The 22,150-nt window shown below is 39.7% G+C and overlaps 1 protein-coding gene across 1 annotated transcript; it reads right to left on the reverse strand.

Moving 5' to 3' along the window:
- Positions 1–316: 316 nt before the first annotated feature.
- On the reverse strand, positions 317–20,402 carry LOC129685925 (kynurenine/alpha-aminoadipate aminotransferase, mitochondrial-like). Its single transcript, XM_055619454.1, has 9 exons — positions 20,169–20,402; positions 10,334–10,399; positions 8,962–9,044; positions 7,818–7,914; positions 6,408–6,469; positions 5,253–5,317; positions 3,702–3,808; positions 1,484–1,585; positions 317–595 (listed from the first exon to the last, which is right to left on the reverse strand). Exons 1-9 carry the CDS (start codon positions 20,376–20,378, stop codon positions 554–556), a joined length of 834 nt encoding a protein of 277 aa, XP_055475429.1. The 5' UTR covers positions 20,379–20,402; the 3' UTR covers positions 317–553.
- Between the last annotated feature and the right edge of the window lie 1,748 nt (positions 20,403–22,150).

Raw genomic sequence — 22,150 nt, forward strand, 5'->3', positions numbered from 1 at the left:
TAAAAGGAAAGTTTTCTAAAACCACAATTTCCTCCTCTTTACTTGGAATTAGCATGTATGATTCCTTTTCTTATATGCTAAGCTTCAAAATTTTAATTTTAAAGAGATTTCTGTAATACCATGGAAGGCTACAAAGTAATTTATAATTGTCAAATTAGAACAACTTTTTCAATAAATGGTCATGAAATTTCCTCAAAGCAGAAAAAAGCTGCATATTATGTGCCATTTTAATAATCTCCTTGCATTTTGAAAATAATTCAGTATAACATGTTAGTTTAGAAGAAATTTTTCATTGGACATTATAAAGCAGCTATAGTGTTCTTTGCAATAAAATTTAATCTTTTGTGAGCTGAAAGTTAATCAAAAGGCAAAAGTAGATCCAAAAGTATTTTGGCAATATGATGGGTTTAAAGGGACTTTGTTCAGTTAAGTTGCTATAGATGTTTTATGAAATGGATACATTCCACCTGTCAAACAGCAACAATCATTTCTTCAGCAAAGTACAGAAGTAATTTATCTAAAAATTATGAGTATGATGCTGAGTTTGAGTGCTTTATAAAGATTCTTTTATGACTTGGGCCAATCTCTGGAAGGCCTAAAACAGAAAGGAAAGAAGCACTGATTAAATTAGCATGTCGTTTTGGAAAGCTCTATAGTAGCTCTGAAGATTTACATAGACTATCAACCTGAAGTTGGGATGAGACAGCGAAAAGTAAGTTTGACAGCAGCCATGTCCCAGCAGAATGTCCTCAGGAGCCATTGAGATGTGGCTAAGTATACACCAGGCTTATACATTTCCAGATTTTTTTTTAAATTTGAACATTCATGCATCATTTTTTATTTTGTCCACTGTATAAGTATCTTGCATTGTCATATATTCTCTCCTCTGAAAACATAACTTATATAGTTAGGACTGCTCAAATCTCTTCACATGTAAGAGCAACATGAGCTTGTGAACAGCATATTAGAAGCATGAGAAGCAAGTAAAGAAAAGATACACAAGGAGTCTGTCCCCGAGCACACATCCACACACTCTGAAGGTCAAAGGCAATGCTTGGTTTGTAGCTCTTCCTTTTGGGTTTCTCTGTACACAGTTCTCAGGCTATTTTTAATCCTCACTGTGCTTTTTTTTCTTCAGAGAAACTGAATAAACTCGTGGCTTATGATTTTACTATTCATTTATGTGATTCAATGAAAGAAGAAAAACATATTGCCCCAGAACCTGTTGGAAACTCCCCAGTGCTCTTCAATAAGTTCTGGCCACTTACAAAGACAACAAACTTTAACTCCAGTTTAGTCTCAATTGCCTACAGATGCCAAGCAACAAAGCAAAAAGAAGATGTGTATTAAACTCATGGCTGGTTCCCCAAAGTCTGTCTTTTAGAAGTGTAGGAAGAAATGAAATCATTTCTAACTTACAAGGTGAACACACACATCCAAAGTCAGAGCTAGGAGTCTGTGTGACTCTAAAGAGGATACTCACTATATCCATCTGCTCTGGGGTAACCAGGGAGAAGGATGCTCTAAAGAAGGATGTGGGAGCTGAGCTGTTGATGAAGAAAGCATTTCCAGGAACTAATAAGATCTGTAAGAGGTTGTGGAAGATAAGTGATTATACCACGGAAGAAAAACTAAAAGAAAATTTAGGACAATCTCGTATTACTGTGGGGATAAATATTTTAAGCTTAAGAGCCATTCATGAAATAAGAAATCACAATAGAAAATAGAAAAATCATATAAGATACATATGGCATGTGATAGACAAACCTGAGTGCAAAGAATTAGGGGCAGTATTTACCATCAACATGACCAATGGTATTTCTTCTCCACATAAAAACTGAGAAGAGAACACCAAGATTCAATGTATAAAGGACAGGTTAGAAAGAAACAGTAAACACAAATAAGTGGCCAGCCTACCTACAAAAGCAATACGAATGCAAACGTTGAGATTTCTAACTGGGACTCACAAGGCAACTAGATATTGGCTTAACAATGAGTAGGGAGCAATATTTTAGAGAGAAACGTTATGATGTAAAGGTTCTGGAATAGGGAGAAAATGCTACATTTATGGAAACTGAAAGAATACAAATGTTTAATTCATAAAATAGAAGAATAGAAATGTTAGTAAGTAAGTCAAAATGGGGTGTGGAGAACAGAAAACTGCTTTTCTTATGACTATGCTAGTACGGACAGCTGAGTGAGCTGACACTCATTTTCTCTTCATCCTAGACAAACACGTATACTTTAGTCCTTCTTGCCTCTTTATCTCCATTTCATCTTTCCCTCCTCCCTCCCTCCCACCCTCCCTTCCTCCCTCCCTCCCTCCCTCCTTCTCTTTCTTCCTCATACCTCTCCCTCTCTCCCTGCTTCTTTCCCTTCTTGTTTTCACTCTGGGGGTTGAAACCAGGACCTTGCCCAGTCTAAGCATGCACTCTGCTCTCCTGGCACTCCTAGCCTTTTTGTAGTTATATTGGCCACATTAGTTAATTTTAAGTAATGGATGTAAGCTTCTTCCATTTTGAAGCAATCTTAGAGTACACATTAAGACTGGAGGCCAAATATGGAAGGACCCAAGGTCATGATTTTAATTTTTAGGTGAGTCAGAAATAAATCCTATTATCTTAAGCCTTGAGATGTAGAGTTTATAATTTATATAGCAATTACCACTGATCCTCAAAAACATTAAGTAATTGGTTTTTGTTACAATCTATAAATCTGGGTACTAATTGCTAAAACAAGATGAGTTTAGTCTGAAATGATATGGTGTACTCTACATAGGAGATTTCAGGTAGAAGATGGGTTTCATTATCCCAATTTTAAAAATGTGAAAGCCATCATTTCTCCCAATAAGGTGAAAATGTTTTGAGATAGACTAGAAGTAAAGACCTGTAAGAGAGGGAGGATGTTGTCAAAACGTGGGCTAAGGTATTAGCAATATACTTGGGGACTATTTAGAATAAGTTAAGAAGCCCACACCAGATCCATCCATCCATATGTATGTATATGCATGTACATACGCATGTATCCATATAGACATATGATGCGGAGCTTTGGAAAAAGTAGACATTATATCAGTCTCCACCCTTAGCACTTAGCTCACTAATGCATTCAAACAGCCACTTACCGAAAGTTATTAATAATGATGTCATTGACATAAAATAATTAAACTGAAGAAAATATTCACATTAGCCAATTATATTGAAATAAATTAATTTGAAATAGGCTATGTGCATGTATGGAGTAAGTACCTACTGTGTGCAGCAACACAGTAGATAAGTAAGAGAAGTAAAGTGAGGAAAACATGAATTTTGCCCTCTCATGAGATGGTCAGAGAGAATAAATCTGATCTTACCTGGGCAGTCTGTCTCTGGATCTAACTGTGTGGAATTGTTTCTAATGTACCTGCGTGGGATCTTGCCAATGACAACCTAATCTGTTCATTGAGAGTTACTGTCTAGACTGTAGACTGTGATTCTGGGAAACAGATCTCAGGGCTTACAGAGACAACCTGATGAACAGGATAAGGGGATGAATAGCGAGAAGGAACAATTTAATCCATCAACTGAAAAGTTATACTCAGTTTTGAGTTTACTCAGTGCCTGCAAGTGGATGCTAAGAAGATGTATGATGTCAGTATGAATTCAAAGAAATAGTATAAACTTTCCTTTGGCCATCACCTCCACCCCACCTCCCGAGTTTACCTCTCTTTTAATAGCCTTTTTTTTAATCAGGTCTTTTGTGTCAGAGATTCCCTTAACTTTAATCCACAGAAACATGCCAGCTTTGGGGACATGCCACTCCGCCAGACCTGCAAAGGAAAGAAGATAACGTGTTCTAGGCATGTCTCTGGTGAGCTCCAGTTCCCCACACAGGTGCAATGATCACAAACCAGCACTTCCAGTTTGTTTCAGTGAAAGTATCTCAAAATGTGACTTGACAAGACCCCCAAGTTGATGTTCTGTGTTCACTTTAAAAAGCCATCAGTGTTGGGATAAGAAGCTTAGAGACAGCAGTTCCTGTGTGCACTCAGAGCTGTCAGCCTTCAGAAAGAGCAAGACATTCGGTGTGCCCCTCCTTCATGCAGGTAGTCACACTCAAGCCCCTTCCAATTTTAAGGCTGCTTCTTCGATCCCTCCTGGAGTCTCCTTGGATTGCATAAACCCTACTATTTATGTAATAGCTTGCATGCTCGGATGGATTAATTTCTACAGAAATTTAACTAATTAGAATAAAAGTGCTGAAATCATGAATTCCAGATTCTTCTTCAAGCTTTACGTGTGACTATTATGATAGAAAAAAACAAACAAACAAACAAAAAACTAAGGAAAAAGAATAAGTATTTTGATTTTAATTGCTTAAAAATATTTTTGTCACCACTCCTACACAAAGTGGTAGAAAATTACTCTTGTCATACAGAAAATAATTCTGCTTTTAATCAAGACTTTATAGAAAATGATGTATGATATATGGCAGTCACAGGCGTTGATACTTTTTACTTAATACTCTTCCCATCAAATCATTTTTAATGCTATAATTAAACCAGGGTCATTTATCTGACTTTATTTTAGAATAAAAAGCATCCTAAATTCAAAGTAACAAAGAAAATCCTTTTGTGTTAACGAATTTAAATATTTTAAATTATACTATACTACTTGTTCACATTTATTTTCCGTTATAAACAGAAAGTATTTTGGGAGCAAAATTCTGAAAAACTAACAGCTTATGAACATTTTTGAAGATGGCTTTTATTCAGCTGCAGGTAACATTGCTGGTTAATTTTTGAATGAGTTTTTTCTCTCTTAAAACCACAAACTGTGGTGTTGACACCATAGCTCAGTTGGTAGAGTGCTTGCCTTGAATTCTGGCGACCCAGGTTCTGGTGCCAGCACCTCGTAAACTAGGTGTGGTAGTATATCTCTGCAATTTCAACATTTGGGGAGTGGAGGCAGGAGGATCAGAAGTTCAAGGCCAGCCTGAGCTACAAAAGATTCTGTCTTAAAACAAAAACCAAACAAACAAAAAACAACCCCCCCAAAAAACACCCCAAAACAAACAAACAAAAAGCACCTTGCAGCAGGTGGCAGAGATGATAGAACTCAAGGTTTGACAACTTGGTACTTGTGAGACTGTCTGTAGAGCAACTTTTCCTAGGCAAGAAACCACTCACAGGACAGTCTCTCCTATACCAAGACTGACCACCACTGCTCTAGACATGCTACTGTTTGTATTAACACCAGATGCTCCCCACTCACCACTTAACCACTTGTCTGCAGCTGCCAATATCAAATCCCTCTGGTTCTTATAGAAATCAATAGTCCTGGAAGAAGCCAATGACAAAGATCGCTGAGATCATAACACGGAAGACCACAGACACAGGTAAAGCTTTGGACTCCAGCCTGCTTTTTGTTTTTCCTTTGATTGAAACATTAACTGCTCTACAACAGAATACTGCATTGCTTTAACGTGCATGGGGAAGAGCTTTTGGGGAAAAGCTTTTGAAAACTTCTTTCTGCCTTTATTACAGAGAAATTATAGTTTAAAAATTAATAGAGCAAAATTCATTTCTACATAAAATATGGAATTTAGATGTAGCAGAGGTAGCATAACTGACCTTTGTGTTTAGTTGACCTGAGAAATTGTCATTTTTTCAGTAGGGGAACACTTGAGATTAAAGGAAACTATATTGAAATGCTGAGTCATTGGTTTGGGAAAGAGGAGACCCTGTTTGTGCTTGTTTCTAAGTGGCCCAGGAAACACCACATTTACATAACAAAAAAATCTGTGATTTGTCTCCTTATACTGACAAGAAAAGTATATTCTCACTCATTCATACTTTAATCAGTTCCCATGTCCTGTGTCCTTAGTTGGTTATCAAATAAAATGTTTCTGTGTATGGACAATTTTTTTCAGCTAAAACAGGGAACCCTAACCTGTGGTATGGGTGGACAAGAGTTCAGGCTGGAACTTGAACGCTGCTGAGAAAACTTTCTATGTGAAAAGCAACCAAAACAAAATGACTATTTTGTTTGTGTGATTTTGCACATTTAGGAAGGAAAAATAAAGGGGATAAAGAGAAGGCTCAGTGAGTGAGGACAGTTGCTACATTGGCAGAAAAATGGGGTTGGGTTTTCAGTGTATATGCAACAGCTTGTAATCATCTCCTAGCTACTTCACAACAATCTGTAACTCTGGTTCTGGGAATCCAGTGTCGTCTTCTGGGCTATGTAAATACCAGGTGCACAGTACAGAGACATCTGTACAGGCAAACACCCATGCACACAAACTAAAAATAAATAAATCTTAAAAAAAAAGAAGGAAGAATTATAAATCATTACTGTAAATGGTTTGTACTTTGTATTCTGGGCTCCTATTTTGCTCACAAAATGTTTTAACAAATGACTCAATACCTGTCAACATGGGTCAGGAAGCCCTCTTCTCCCCATTGGTATAAAAGCTGTGATATCATGAACTGAAAGAGACAGACAGCAACAATGTCATGGTTCACTCTCCAAACCCAGGTTGTGCTTTCTAAACATGGGAGCTGATCCCTTCTGCTTATGGAAACACAGAAAGCTGCAACCAACAGTCTGGGTCCTGTCAGTGATGTCAACAAACCTCAGTTAAAAGACAGGACAACAACAGCAGGCAGGCTCAGCTGCTTCCTGCCTAAGCATGGGGACCTGAGGAAAGCTGCCCATATGCTATCCATTATAGCTTCAGTGCTAGCAAGCAGGCTGCAGGTTCAGTGAGAGACCTTGTTGTTTAAAAAAAAAAAGAAAGAAAGAAAAGGACATCTGATGCTGACCTCTGGCCTCGTGAATACACAAATGAGCACACACATACACACAAAACAAATGCAAAGAAACAACCAGAGAACAAAAGCCCCCTCAGAGCTTTCTTACATTCCAGGCTCCACTGTAACATATTGATAGGTCTGTCTATTTGGACCGTCATAATTAAGGAATGGTAGTTCTGTTGTACTGATAAGGAAATGAAAGGACAAAGGTTCATTTTCTTGATGTCAAACAACTGATCCTAGAGCTTGGATTCAAAGACAGATTTTTCTATCTCCAGACTTATGCTATTGACTACTGGATTATATCTGTAAATTTGAAAACACACAAAATGTTCTCTTTTTCTTTCCTTTTTGGAGCTCACTGCTGGCCAGTCAAGCCAAATAGGTGAGCTCCAGGTTCAGTGAGAGGCTTTGTCCCCAAAAGTAACATGCTGAGATATTAAGGAAGACATCCTTAATTTAATGCATGCCCACCCACATCCACACATGAACACGATGTGAAAACACCTAAGACCTAATTCTCAAGATTACAGTACTTTTTCAAAGCCCGTGAGAAAGTTTATTCAACCTCCTACTTATTTACTAATAAACAGTGAATTTGTTAACTTTAATTAAAATGCTTTCTGATGAGTGGCTTCAGGAGTAGCCGAAAAATGGATTGGAAGGCACTAAAAAGGCTTGATTTCTTTATATCACTATAAATTCCAACACAATGAAGCCAAAGTTTTAATTACGTCATCAGATTCTCTTTTGAAAAAATGTTTAATAACTGACTGACATTTAGTGTTCTCCCAGTGAGTATACCCCTGTTCATGAGGACTCTGGGCAGGCATCACAGCCATGCTAGCTTAAACCATTCCTCACTTGCTTCTTAGATTAAGCCTCTGCGGATGCTGGACTACTAATTTTGTCTAGGAATGAAGATTCAGCGTTTGATTGCTTTTCCCCTGTCAATTTAATTTAATCTCATTTGCTTACATCTGATTCTGATTAAAAAAAAAAAATCACTAATTGGGCTTACCTGTGAGAGAGTGCAGGGATGTAACGTTGAAACTTGTGTGTGCAGAACAATCCTCCTTATCAAGGACTTAGGGCCAGTCATAAACCCTACTCTCAGCCTACACAGAAGGAGAAAGGGTTTTATTCCAACCCCACATAAACAACTATTGTGAATCATTTTGCTGATTTTACTAGAAAAATGATGACCTGAGGCAAAGAGATGTTGAAGACTTGTATATTCTAATCAAAGTACTTACTTCTTACTTCAAAAGCATTTGAATTTAAATATATATGATAAAAACAATGCAAATACTATTAAAATTTCTAGATATGACATTTTAATATATGTTTCTAGAATGTTGATTATCCTCCTACAACTTAGACTGATAGCCAAGCATCTTTGAACATTAGAAATATATAAAGAGAATAAAATGCCCATATACCTATTAGTGATCAAGTACTTTTTTGAGGAAAATCTGTTTATTAGAATAAACAGATAATAAATAGACTGAACACATGCAGCAGGTATGTCTTACCTTTGTCTAGGCCCCAATACCTGCAATCCGTGTGTTCTTATGTTATGTCTGCCTGACCTCCGAGTTTCTTTGCTAAATATGCTCACATAGGATTCCTGATTTGCTTAAGATGTCATTACTATGAATTTGGAGAAACTTCAAACAGGCCCTCTTTAGAATATGTAAAGAGCTTCTATAGGGCATAACAGTGATTAATTTTTTTCTGATTTTCTATCATAGTTAAGCAGATTTGTAGAACTTGGCCTAGCAAATAAACTACAAAACGAAAATCCTCTTTATTGCAATAGTTGTTCCAAAGTAGAATAGCAATGTGGTCGGACATTTAACAAGACTAGAGGAATCTTGATTTTCCGTCCAATGAGTGAGGGCTGGGTTTAAGGGGTAGCCTGCCTTTGCTGTTGAGGAAAAGATCCAGGAAAACTGAGGGCTCACTATTGTAGCTAGATGCGTGAAACCGGTGAACCCTGTATGTCTCCACTTGCCATTGCCATATATTGGTCTGCACATAACAGCACTTCCAGGACTGATGGACATTTTAAGGCAAAGGGAATAAATACAAGCTTTAAGTGGGGAGAATTTCTTGAACTGAAGGATTTAAGGCTGGCATCAAGTTATAGACATGGGCCTTACCCCGAGGAGAGAACTTTTGAAAAGGTGTCAGCTCTAATCACTCGCCCATCGACATCCATAGAGAGAAAGGTTGGTGCCCAGGGCTGAAATAGGAAGACAATCGCTGTTGATTTTCAAACTCTGATCACTGTAAGTTTACTTTGCACAGTGTGGAAAAGGCAAACAGGCACAGGGACACATGCAGCAGGTATGTCTTACCTTCGTCTAGGCCCCAATACCTGCAATCCGTGTGTTCTTTCCTTATGCCTGCCTGACCTCCGAGTTTCTTTGCTAAATATGCTCACATAGGATTCCTGATTTGCTTAAGATGTCATTACTATGAATTTGGGGAAACTTCAAACAGGCCCTCTTTGCCACTCCCTGCCCCCAACCTGGGATTGAAATTTGAGGCTATTAGATTCAGAGGAAGAATTCAGAAGAAATTATTTCAGATAAAATGACAACAAAAAATTCTTTCAAGACGACCAGCACCATTTGAGGTTATTCAGCTACAATGGTGATTCCTGGAAATTGACTAGAAACATAAAAACTGATTCAAATGCAAGTGAGAAATGTAGTTAATGTTACACTAAGATTTTCATTGAAAGTAGAGTCAAGTGAGAAAGGAGTTCATTATCACACTCCGGGCAGGAAGGCAGGGCAAATGGTGCTCTGCAAAAGCAAAGCAAGAAGTTTTGTGTCTTCTCCGTATATGCAAAGGGAGGAACCAGATCCGATTACAGGATGGATGTCTATGGTTCTGAGAACACACAGTGCTTTGGCACTGACAGCCTGTACCACTACTATTGCTGGCTAGAAAACCATTATCATGGAATGTAGCATGCACATATAGCGAGGACGACATTAAAACCCCACGATCCTCCACATAAGGTTCAGAGCATTTGACAGGGATGCACTTATGTGGTTGCAGTGCCTTCTCTGTCCATTGAGAGCCTGACCTGGGCACAGCCCCACTTCCTCTTCAGCCTGAGTACATTTCATTTCCCCCTTAGCCACCATTCTAGTCAGTTGCCATTCCCAGACTGAAGTTGAAATTGAAGATGGACCCCATGCCACACCCCTCATTTGATGTCTGAGGTAATATGAAGTAGGATTTGTAGTTTAGCACCACCGACCTAATTGGCTTTGCTTGCTAAGTGCACATTTCAGAGAACTAGCTGCTATCCCAATGGTAAGTAATTTCTAGAAGGAACCTTAATACAAAAAAGAAAACTGGCAAAACCGGAAGACTGAAAAACTATAGAGAACTCACTAACACTTACTCAAGTTCATTGTGAGAGCAGGTAGCTTTGACACAATGCAGCTTCCAATGCAGATAACAATGTATAACAGATGATCTTTGACAGTGATGTAAGGCCACATTTTCACATACCTTGTTGAACTGGAGAAAATAGTAAGGATCATCTTCTATTATGAGGAAGTCATATTTTCTTGCAAGCTAAAAGGTTAAAGCCATATATTTATTTCTTAGGAGCTGTCTAAGATGAAGATTATTTGTAATCAGTTCTTTGTGCTCATTCATTCATTCATTCATGAACTATTGAGTTTTTTATCCTAAACACTGAGGTTGGAGATGAATGAGTTACTGAATGTTCTTTTTCTCATGGAAGACAGAAACTTATATAAGCAAGTTGCTAATGAATAGGAATTAAATAGAAATAGAGTGATAGTGTGCTGGCTAGCCTTATGTCAATTGGACACAAACTAGAATCATATGAAAGAAGGGAACCTCAACTAAAAAAATGCCTTCATAAGATCCAGTTGAGAGGCATTTTCCTCATTAGTGATTGATGGGAGTGTGTCCAGCCCAGTGTGGGTGGTTCCATCCCTGGGCTGGTGGTCCTGGGTTCTTTGAAATGCAAGCTGAGCAAAGCATAGGGAACAAGCCAGTAGCACCCCTTTATGGCCTCTGCATCAGCTCCTGCCTCTGGGTTCCTACTGTGCTTGAGTTCCTCTCCTGATTTCTTTTGATGAAGAACTGTGATATGGAAGTGTAAGTCAAATGGACTGCTTCCCAAGTTGCTTTGGTCATGGTGTTTCATCAGCAATAGTAATCCTAACTAAGACAGATAGTTACTCAGGTCAAACCTCTGAGGAGCTCTTCCTGACAAGGTAACATTAGAACTCAAAATGTTCAGAATAAATTAGTTATGCAAATGTTAAGAAAGAGGATTTCAGACTGAGGTATGAGGGAAAGCAGAGATAGTGCGGGTGAACAAAAACTTGACATGAGTAAGAGACAGAGGAGGACAATTTGGCCTTGGCATATGGGATGCAGTTAGAAATAAGAGAGAGACAGAGGGAGAGAGAGAGAGAGAGAGAGAGAGAGAGAGAGAAGAGAGTGATGATATTCACAAAATTGTAACAAAATTTAACCTTTAGAATTTGGAAAGCCACATGGCTGACTTTTCATTTACCTTACATCAGAGGCTAGGACTGGTTGACATGCAAACTGTGGCCAACTAGATACTATGAGCTGAATGCAAGAGGGTGAGTGCTGATGTCATGCTGTCATACAGTATGGACAGAGAGTGGCTTAGGAAGTGTGGCTAGGAGGAGTGGTGGAGGAAAAAGATGGACTTAGAAGAGCTTGATGGTGAAGTCACAGGAGGAATGGAATATAAGAGGGGAGAAAAGAAAATAGAGAGAAATAAAAGTAATTGTTCATGAACATTATTTATGAGGCCGGAGAGCATGGAGGGGTTGGTTGTATTTATGAGGCTTAGGGCTGGAGCTAGAGAAAAGCCAGCAGTTCTATTTGGGGCAGGTTATGTTTGAAATGCTATTGGATATCTATGGAGATATCACAATGATTGACAAGTTGGAGTTCAGGGAAGAGATGAAGCTGAGCAAGGAGGAAATCACCTCATGCAAATGAAATTTATAACCATGGAACTGGATAATGCTATCTTAGGGGAATATGTAGATAAAACACAAGACGAGAGAGAGAGAGAGAGAGAGAGAGAGAGAGAGAGCTCAGGGAAGTATAGATAGTATATAAATAACAAAGCAATATCTTGAAACTTTATATTTTCCAGGTAAAAACAATTGGTTGAAATCTGGCAGTGATTCTAATGTACATGGTTAGGTTCCATGTAATTAAATGGGGCTTAACAGTTATTTTTAAAGCAGTTTGCAGGGAAAGGTTAGACACTCACTTAATTAAGTCCAGCAGCAAGACTTCACAGATAGTAATTTTTATCCTATTTTTTCACATTTATGTATAGCTCTACATACTCTGTATTAAAAATGGCAAAAATACAAGGCAGCATAGATAGCTAAAGAGATGATAGAAAGAGTTCCCTGTTGGTTTTTTTTTTTAATTTTTTATAGCCCAGAATGACGAGTAGCAGATAGACATAGAAAGTCTAAAACACAGTGCAAACACAAACATCCCATAGTGAGAACCGAATGTGTCCTTCTAACAGGTGGCCGAGAACAGGATTTTTCAAGTATTAAAGTACCAATGAAGGCAAAATAAATTTCAGAAACAGAAGATGTGGCAATTTATTGTGTATCACTTTAGTAGGAACTCTGGCATAGATGAATGAGTCCGTTTTATTAAAGAGCATCTTCCTGGCTGGGGGCAAGATGGCAGCGCTGGGAGGACTCTCATTCTGAGGAGCAGCACAGCAGGTTTGGCACAGTGACCAGCAATCAGAACTCATGGCCATAAAACAAAAGTGATTGTGTTTCACAGGTGAGAGGATACCCCACGGTGGGGGATTCAATCAGCTTTAACTCACCCGGCTAAACCTCAGAAGAGATCCTGGTTCCGCCAGGCGCTTGGTCGCCAACCCAGAGCTACACACCAGCATGATATGGTCACGGTCCCAGACTGAACTGTGGGCCCACAACACCATAGACTGGATTTCCCAGTCGAGAGATAACCCCACGGAGCAGGAAACAATTGGGACCGACCTCAGGTCACCCAGACATCCCCTGGAAAAGACTCGGGTTCCGCGGGCGCCCCAGGAGCCAGCCTGGAGCCAGAGCCGGGACCCAGGTGCCTGCACAGAGCCTTGCCTGTGCACCTGATTCGCCGCCTCAGATAGAACTGTGAGCACCAGGGCACCAGAGACTACGTTTCACTGGCAGGTGCAAACCCATAGGGAGGGAAATGGCTGGTCTGATCTCAGAGCACTCAGCCGACACCCCCACCCAGAAAAGATCTAGGGAAAATTACCCAGTTTAGGCAGCAGCCAAGGCTCCGAACGGCCAGAAAGGCAGAGCCACAGCGGGCATCTGTGCTGTGGGTTCTACTCGCCACCCCAGACAGAATAGCGGTCCCCAAAGCAAAGACTGGGTGTCTCTGGCAGGAGGAAACCCCAGCGGAGGGGATCATCAGCTCTAATGCTTAGGACACCCAGCACCAAAAGACTTCCTGGATTCACGCAGACTCTAGGCTCATATGCAGGCAGAAGCGCTGTGCTCAGCCTCCATTATTGAGTTCCCCTAGGGCACTGGAACACACAGCTGATAACTCAGACCTACAAAAGCCAGAGATCCATTACAGCAGCCCTCAGATACTGTGCCAAGGATCAACCAGTTATCCCTAGCTAGACTGTCAAAACTGTGGGAATCCCTGGTCCTTCAAGAGGGCTGCTCCCACAGCTTCTGGACCTGAGCAGTGCCTGCAGCCGCCATCCCAGACAGGGACACAGAGCTTCTGGTCCAGAGTGAGGCACCCAGCCTGCAGACCATGGCAGCGCCCCCAGGCGCCAACTCAACCTAGGTGAACATTCTCCAGGCACAGAGCGGAGCATTCAGCCTCTGGCCCAGAGACTTGCTGAGTGCACCTCCCACTTTCCCGGACAGAACTGTGTGCCCCAGGATAACAGACTGAGTTTCCCTGTTGGGAGAAAACCCCACAGCTAGGGAATCAGCAGGTTCTTCAAGAGCACTGTACCTGGAAATTTAGTGAGCAGCAGCACACTAAATTTATAACAAGAAACTCATCAGTGGGGCAGCTGTCTTGAAAACTTCTATGGGTAAGAGGAGATCCCCCCCTGCCTAACAAAGACCACAGCTACTACTCAGGGCTATAAACCTGAGGTGAGCAGTGGCAACTCCTGAGAAACACTGGCCATACAGTGACCATACCCAAAAAGCAGAGGAGGAATCCTTCAGGAAAAATCATCTTCAGGCCAAGGGGATTCTCCCTATCTCAGGACTCCAGGAAGCACAGAAACTAACAGCCAACATCTAAATCAGCCCAATGGGTAGGGGTCAGCGTAAAAGCTCAACCAGCAAAAGACAGAGCAATATGGCATCTCCAGAACCCAGCCATCCGGGGCGAAAAGCCCTGGACAACGCAGCATAATAGAAAATCAAGAAGATGACCTTACATCTATGTTGATGAAGAGGATAATAGAGGAAACAAATAAAATATGTAAAGAATTAGAGGAAGATAAAACCAAACAGATCATGGCTATCCGTAAAGAAACGGAGGAAGTTAAAGACAAGCAGATTAGGGCCATCTGTGAAGAAATATGGGAAGATGCAGCCAAACAGCTTGTGGCATTCAGAGAAGAAATAATTAAATCACTGAAAGAAATAAAGAGACATAGTTGAAGGAACTAAAAGAAAAAGAGAAAAATACAAGCAGACAGGTGAAGGAAGTAAACAAAACAACTCAAGACCTGAAGATAGAACTGGAAAAATTAAAGAAAACACAAATGGAAGAAATAATGGAGAGGAAGAATTTAGGGAAGAAAACAGGAACTACAGAGGTAAGCATAACCAACAGAATACAAGAAATGGAAGAAAGAATCTCAGGTGTAGAAGATACAATGCAAGAAATCGACGTATCTGTCAAAGAAAATGTTAAATCCAAAAAATTCCTGACACAGACCGTCCAAGAAATCCAAGACAATATGAAAAGACAAAACCTAAGAATAATAGGTATAGAGGAAAAAGAAGACTCCCTTCTCCAAGGCCCAGAAAATATTTTCCACAAAATCATTGAAGAAAATTTCCCCAAGTTAAAGGAGAAGCCAATTAAGAATACATGAGGCCTACAGAACACCCAACAAATTTGACCAGAAAAGAAAATCCTCCCGCCACATAATAATCAAAACAGTAAGTATACAGAACAAAGAAAAAATACTAAAAGCTGCAAGGGAAAAAGGCCAAGTAACATATAATGGCAAACCCATTAGAATCACACCTGACTTTTCAACAGAAACTATGAAAGCCAAAAGGGCCTGGACAGATATCATGCAGACCCTAAGAGAACACAGATGTCAGCCCAAGCTACTATACTGTGCAAAACTCTCAGTCCTCATAGACGGAGAAAACAAGATATTCAATGACAAAAACAAATTTCAAAAATACCTACACACAAATCCAGCATTACAGAAGACACTGGAAGGGAAAATACAACCCAAGAAAATTAGCTTCTGTCAAGAAAACACAGGAAATAATTAACCTTACTACAGTAAAACAAAAAGCAACCAAGCACACAACCTTATGAACACAGCCAACATCAAAATCAAAGGATCTAACATCCACTGGTCATTAATCTCTCTCAACATCAATGGACTCAACTCTCCAGTAAAAAGACACAAATTAACAGAGTGGATACGTAAACAAAACCCAGCAATCTGTTGCATACAAGAAACACACATAAGGCACAAAGATAGACATTACCTGAGGGCAAAAGGTTGGAAGACAACTTTCCAAGCAAATGGACCCAAGAAACAGGCAGGAGTAGCCATTCTAATATCTGATAAAATAGACTTTCAACCAAAATTAATAAAAAGAGATGGGGAAGGACACTTCATACTCATCAAGGGAAAATTCCACCAGGAAGACATCACAATCCTGAACATCTATGCCCCAAATACAAGAGCACCCACATTTGTAAAAGAAACATTGATAAAGTGTAAACCACATATAGATCCCCACACATTAATAGTGGGAGACTTCAACACCCCACTCTCAACAAAGGACAGGTCAACAAAACAGAAATTAAACAAAGAAACAATATCTCTGACAGAGGTCATGAATCAAATGGACCTCACAGACATTTACAGAACTTTACACCCAAACACAAAAGAATTTACCTTCTTCTTAGCACCTCATGGAATCTTCTCCAAAATAGACCATATAGTTGGTCACAAAGCAAGCCTCAACAGATACAAGAAGACTGAAATAATCCCATGTATCCTGTCTGATCACCATGGAATAAAGCTGGACTTCAACAACAACAGAAATAGCAAAAAGCCTACACACACATGGAAACTGAACAACTTGTTACTAAATGACAGCTGGGTCAGGGAAGAAATAAAGAAAGAAATTAAAGCCTTTCTAGAACTCAATGAAAATGAAGACACAACATACCCAAACTTGTGGGACACAATGAAAGCAGTGCTAAGAGGAAAGTTCATAGCACTAAGTGCCTTCAAGAAGAAATTCGAGACAGCTCATTCAAGCAACTTAATGGCCCACTTAAAAACCCTAGAAAAAGAAGAAGCAGACACACCAAAAAGGAGTAGACGGCTGGAAATTATCAAACTCAGGGCTGAAATCAATCAATTAGAAACAAATAAAACAATTCAAAGAATCAATGAAACCAAGAGCTGGTTCTTTGAGAAAATCAACAAGATCGACAAACCCTTAGCCAAGCTAACTAAAAGGCAGAGAGACACCACCCAAATCAACAAAATCAGAAATGAAAAGGGGGACATAACTACAGACACTGAGGAAATCCAAACAATCATTAGGACTTACTTCAAAAGTCTATATGCCACAAAATTTGAAAATCTAAATAAAATGGACAATTTTCTTGATCGATTTGACTTACCAAAGCTGAATCAGGACCAGGTAAATCAATTAAATAGTCCTATATCCCCCAAAGAAATAGAAGCAGTCATCAAAAGTCTCCCATCCAAAAAAAGCCCAGGACCAGATGGCTTCAGCACAGAATTCTACCAGACCTTCAAAGAAGAGCTAACTCCAATTCTCTTCAAACTATTCCACAAAATAGAAACAGAAGGAACATTACCAAACTCATTCTATGATGCCAAATTTACCTTGGTACCTAAACCTCACAAAGACTCAACAAAGAAAGAGAATTTCAGGCCAATCTCCCTTATGAACATTGATGCAAAAATACTTAACAAAATACTTGCAAACAGAATATAAGAACACATCAAAGATATTATCCACTATGACCATGTAGCCTTCATCCCAGGTATGCAGGGGTGGTTCAATATATGGAAATCCATCAATGTGATCCACCATATTAACAAACTGAAAGAAAAAAAAACCACATGATAATCTCCCTAGATGCTGAAAAAGCATTTGACAAAATCCAACATCCATTCATGTTTAAAGTACTGGAGAGATCAGGGATACAAGGCACATACCTAAACATAGTAAAGGCAATATACAGCAAGCCTATAGCCAACATCAAACTCAATGGAGAGAAACTTAAAGCAATCCCACTGAAATCAGGGACAAGACAAGGCTGCCCACTCTCTCCATATCTCTTCAACATAGTGCTGGAAGTCCTTGCTAGAGCAATAAGACAGTTGAAGGAGATCAAGGGGATACAGATAGGAAAGGAAGAAATCAAATTATCACTATTTGCAGATGATATGATAGTATACATGAGTGACCCCAAAAACTCTACCAGGGAATTTCTACAACTGATAAACACCTTCAGCAAAGTGGACAGATACAAAATTAACTCGAAAAAATCAGTAGCACTCCTGTATACAAAAGACAAAAGGGCTGAGAAAGAAATTAGAGAAACAACACCATTCACAATAGCCACAAATGACATAAAGTACCTTGAGGTAACCCTAACCAAGCAAGTCAAAGACTTGTATGAAAAAAATTTCAAGTCTCTGAAGAAAGAATTAGAGGAAGATATGAGAAGATGGAAAGATCTCCCATGCTCATGGCTTGGCAGGATTAACATAGTAAAAATGGCCATCTTACCAAAAGCAATCTACAGATTTAATGCAATTCCCATCAAATTGCCAACACAATTCTTTACAGACCTGGAAAGAAAAATCCTCAACTTCGTATGGAATAACAAGAAACCGAGAATTGCTAAAACAATCCTCTACAATAAAAGATCTTCTGGAGGTATCTCCATCCCTGATCTCAAGCTGTACTATAGAGCAACAGTTATAAAAACTGCATGGTACTGGCATAGAAACAGAATGGTGGATCAATGGAATCGAACAGAAGACCCAGAAATAAACCCACACACTTACGGACACCTGATTTTTGACAAAGATGCCAAAACCATACAATGGAAAAAAGATAGCATCTTTAACAAATGGTGCTGGTCCAACTGGATGTCTACATGTAGAAAAATGCAAATAGATCCATACTTATCACCCTGCACAAAACTGAAGTCCAAGTGGATCAAAGACCTCAACATAAAACCAGACACATTAAATTGGCTAGAAAAAAAAGTGGGGAATACCCTAGAACTCATTGGTACAGGAGAAAAATTCCTGAACAGAACACCAACATCACAGGCTCTAAGAGCAACAATCAATAAATGGGACCTCATGAAATTGAAAAGCTTCTGTAAAGCAAAGGACACCATCATCAAAACAAAGCAACTGCCTACAGATTGGGAAAAAATCATCACCAACCCTTTATCTGACAGAGGACTCATATCCAATATATATAAAGAACTAAACAAGCTGAAAAGCAACAAACCAAGTAATCCACTTAAAAAATGGGGAACAGAGCTAAAGAGAGAATTTTCTGTAGAGGAATATCAAATGGCAGAGAAGCACTTAAAGAAATGCTCGACCTCATTAGCCATTAGGGAAATGCAAATCAAAACAACCTTGAGATTTCACCTTACACCCATCAGAATGGCCAAGATGAAAAACTCAAGGGACAACACATGCTGGAGAGGTTGTGTAGAAAGGGGAACCCTTCTCCACTGCTGGTGAGAATGTAAACTTGTACAACCACTCTGGAAATCAATCTGGCGCTTTCTCAGACAACTAGGAATAGCGCTTCCTCAAGATCCAGCCATACCACTCCTAGGCATATACCCAAAATTTGCTCAAGTACACAAAAAGGACATTTGCTCAACCATGTTTGTAGTAGTTTTATTTGTAATAGTCAGAAGCTGGAAACAGCCGAGATGCCCCTCAACTGGAGAATGGATCCAGAAACTGTGGTAAATCTATACAATGGAGCATTACTCAGCAATGAAAAATAAGGAAATCATGAAATTTGCAGGTAAATGGTGGGACCTGGAAAGGATCATCCTGAGTGAGTTGTCCCAGAAGCAAAAAGACACGCATGGTATATACTCACTCATATAAGCATACAACATAGAATAAACTCACTAACATCTGTACATCTAAACAAACTAAGCAAAAGCGAGGACCCTAACTAAAATGTTCAATCCCCATCCTGATAGGCAAAGAGGATGGACATCAGAAGAAAAAGAAAATAGGAAACAACCTCGGAACCTGCTACAGAGGGCCTCTGAAAGCCAGAAGAAAACAGGAAACAACCTTGGAACCTGCCACAGAGGGCCTCTGAAAGCCTCTGCAGTATAGACTGTCAAAGCAGATGCTGAGCCTGATGGCCAACTGATGGGCAGAGTGAATGGAATTTTATGTAAGAAGTAGGAAATAGTAAGAGCTGGAGGGGACAGTAACTCCAGAAGGAGAGCAACAGAACAAGATAATTTGAACACAGGGAACTTCCCAGAGACTCATTCTCCAACCAAGGACTATTCATGGAGATAACCTAGAACCCTGCACAGTTGTAGCACATGGCAGTTCAATGTCCAAGTGGGTTACATAGTAATAGGAAGAGGGACTGCCTCTGACATAATCTGATTGGCCTGCTCTTTGATCACCTCCCCCTGAGGGGGGAGCAGCCTTACCAGGCCACAGAAGAGGACAATGCAGCCACTTTTGATGAGAACTGATAGACTAAGATCAGAAAGGAGAGGAGAACCTCCCCTATCAGTGGACTTGGGGAGTGGCATGCATGCAGAAATGGGTGGGAGGGTGGAATTGGGAGGGAGGAGGGAGGGGCTTATGGGGGGATACAAAATGAATAAAGAGTAATTAATAAAAAATTTTAAAAAAGCATCTTCCTTGAAATCAAGGGGCAGGAGAGTTAATAAGAAAAGCAACTTTAATGAGACTCTCTAAAAACGGTAAGCTAGAAGCTGGGACACAGGCTTGTCACTCTCTTGTCAATACCTCATAGATTTCCTTCTTGCGGTCACCTGTCAATGAGTAGCCTGTAGGATTGTTGCCATTTGGGACGGTATAAAGAAATTTTGGTGCCTTTTTTGTGGTATCCTTGGAATCTTCTGGGTTCCATCGAGAAAGTATTTTTTTGAGAGCCTCTGGAATAATGCCATGCTCATCACTGGGGACATTAATAATGTTGCCGCCCAATGGTTTCATCTGTGAAGGACAAAAGACAGCCCAAGGATGCACCTTGATTACAAAAATGCAAACACCATTTTCTTTTTAAAACTTAGCAAGAACTGGACTGTTGGTGCCCTTAAAAATGTGATTGTGTACTCAGCTCCAAGCTCTGGAGGATTGAGGTGTATATTGTAATCTTATTATTCCCCTGATGTAGGCTTCATTATTGGTCAGCAATAGCTCCTGTCTATTCCCACGAGAAAGCTTGTACTTCCTTGCCTCACTTATGTTAAGCTTGGTCATGTGTATCTTATTCTGGTTCACAAAAGGTGAGCAGCAATGATGTGTTCTTTCTTTCTTTTTCCTAAGCAGAATCTTTAAGATACCAGCTCTTGGTTGTCTACATATTTTTAAATTTGCTCCAAGAGGCAAGGCTCCAATCTGTGGGTGATTCTGTAAGGTTGGTGCTTGGAAGAAAGATGCCATGAAGCAAGACTGTACTAGCCTTGTGCTTGCTGTGTAGTGTGAGAGAAAAACAGCATGGTAGCTGCCCATGCTTGACACTTGCCTCTTCTGACAGAATTCTGTTACAAGAAATAGAGCTGATCATCACTAGTATCTACAGGCAATTATAGGCAGCATGATATGCAATTTGCATTGCTCTAAAAATAGTACCTGAACAGAACTATTTAAGGAAGGACAGATTTACATAGGCTCATGGCTTAGAGGTTTCTGTCCATTGTGTCAGGAAGAGCATAGAGCAGCAGAACAACAGAACAACTCACACCATGGTGTTTAGGAAGAGAGAGAGAGAGAGAGAGAGAGAGAGAGAGAGAGAGAGAGAGAAAGGAGAATGGATTTTCAAGCCAGTCAGGCTGACAGTCAACATTAGCCATTATGTCCTTGTATACAGATTGGTAAGAGTGGTGGTTAGAAAGTTTATTATGAGTTGAATTAGTTTCCTTCACAGATGAAGAGACATGGTGTCAGACATTATGTGGAGAGAGTCTAAATTGGAGGTCTCCATCAAATCCCTGTCCTCAGGATTTAAGGAATCTTGAAGAAGAGGAGCCAGAAAGATAGTAAGAGTCAGAGAGGATGGAGGACACCATGGTCTCACAGACTGAAGTAGTAAGCACAGAGCCTACACCAGGTCCTTTTCATATATGCTATAGCTATATAGTTATTAGCCTAGTATTTTTATGTGACTCCTGACTGTGAGAAAGAGTGAGTCTCTGACTCGTGTGCCTGTTCTTGGGACTCTTTTTCTCCTGTTAGGTTGCTGTGTCCAATTTCCATATTATAATTTTTGCTTTATCTTATATGTTTTGTTTTGTATAGTTTGGTCGTTATCTCTTTGAAGCCTTTTCTCTTTTGATAAGAGACAGAAATGGAGTGGATCTGGAGGACAGGGGAGGAACTGGAAGGAGTGCAGGGAAGGGAAAGTATAATCAAGATTTACTGTATGATACAACAATGTATTATCAATAAAGAGAAATGGTTTCCTTCAGTTCCCCCACTCTGAAAACATAGATAAATAGATATAACTATTCTACATGATGAGGACAATTCCTACGCTCCTTAGAGGAGAAAAACTACCACAGTTCCTAGAACTATTGATTATGTCACTGGGTGGTTTCTAATTCTCTGTTAGTCCTAGTTTGTAGTGGAAAAATACTATGTTTTGTTTGTTTATGTCTTCATATTTCTGTGACTTCAAAGAAAAATGGCTTAAAATCCAATCTGCTTTGGAAATGTAAGTGAATTTTGCAGTGTATAGCATTCCAAATATCATAGTATATCATAAG

This window comes from Psammomys obesus, unplaced genomic scaffold (genome assembly GCF_907164565.1).
Source record: "Psammomys obesus unplaced genomic scaffold, mPsaObe1.curated_primary_1811, whole genome shotgun sequence".
Lineage (NCBI taxonomy): Eukaryota > Metazoa > Chordata > Mammalia > Rodentia > Muridae > Psammomys > Psammomys obesus.

Coding starts and splice junctions, on each gene's coding strand:
- LOC129685925 (XM_055619454.1), bottom strand. CDS start 20,378: ATGAAACCATTGGGCGGCAACATTATTAATGTCCCCAGTGATGAGCAT. Junction 10,400..20,168: donor GCAAGAAGGAAATCTATGAG/GTATTGACAAGA, acceptor TTAACCTTTTAG/CTTGCAAGAAAATATGACTT. Junction 5,318..6,407: donor TTCCTGACCCATGTTGACAG/GTATTGAGTCAT, acceptor GGCTTCTTCCAG/GACTATTGATTTCTATAAGA.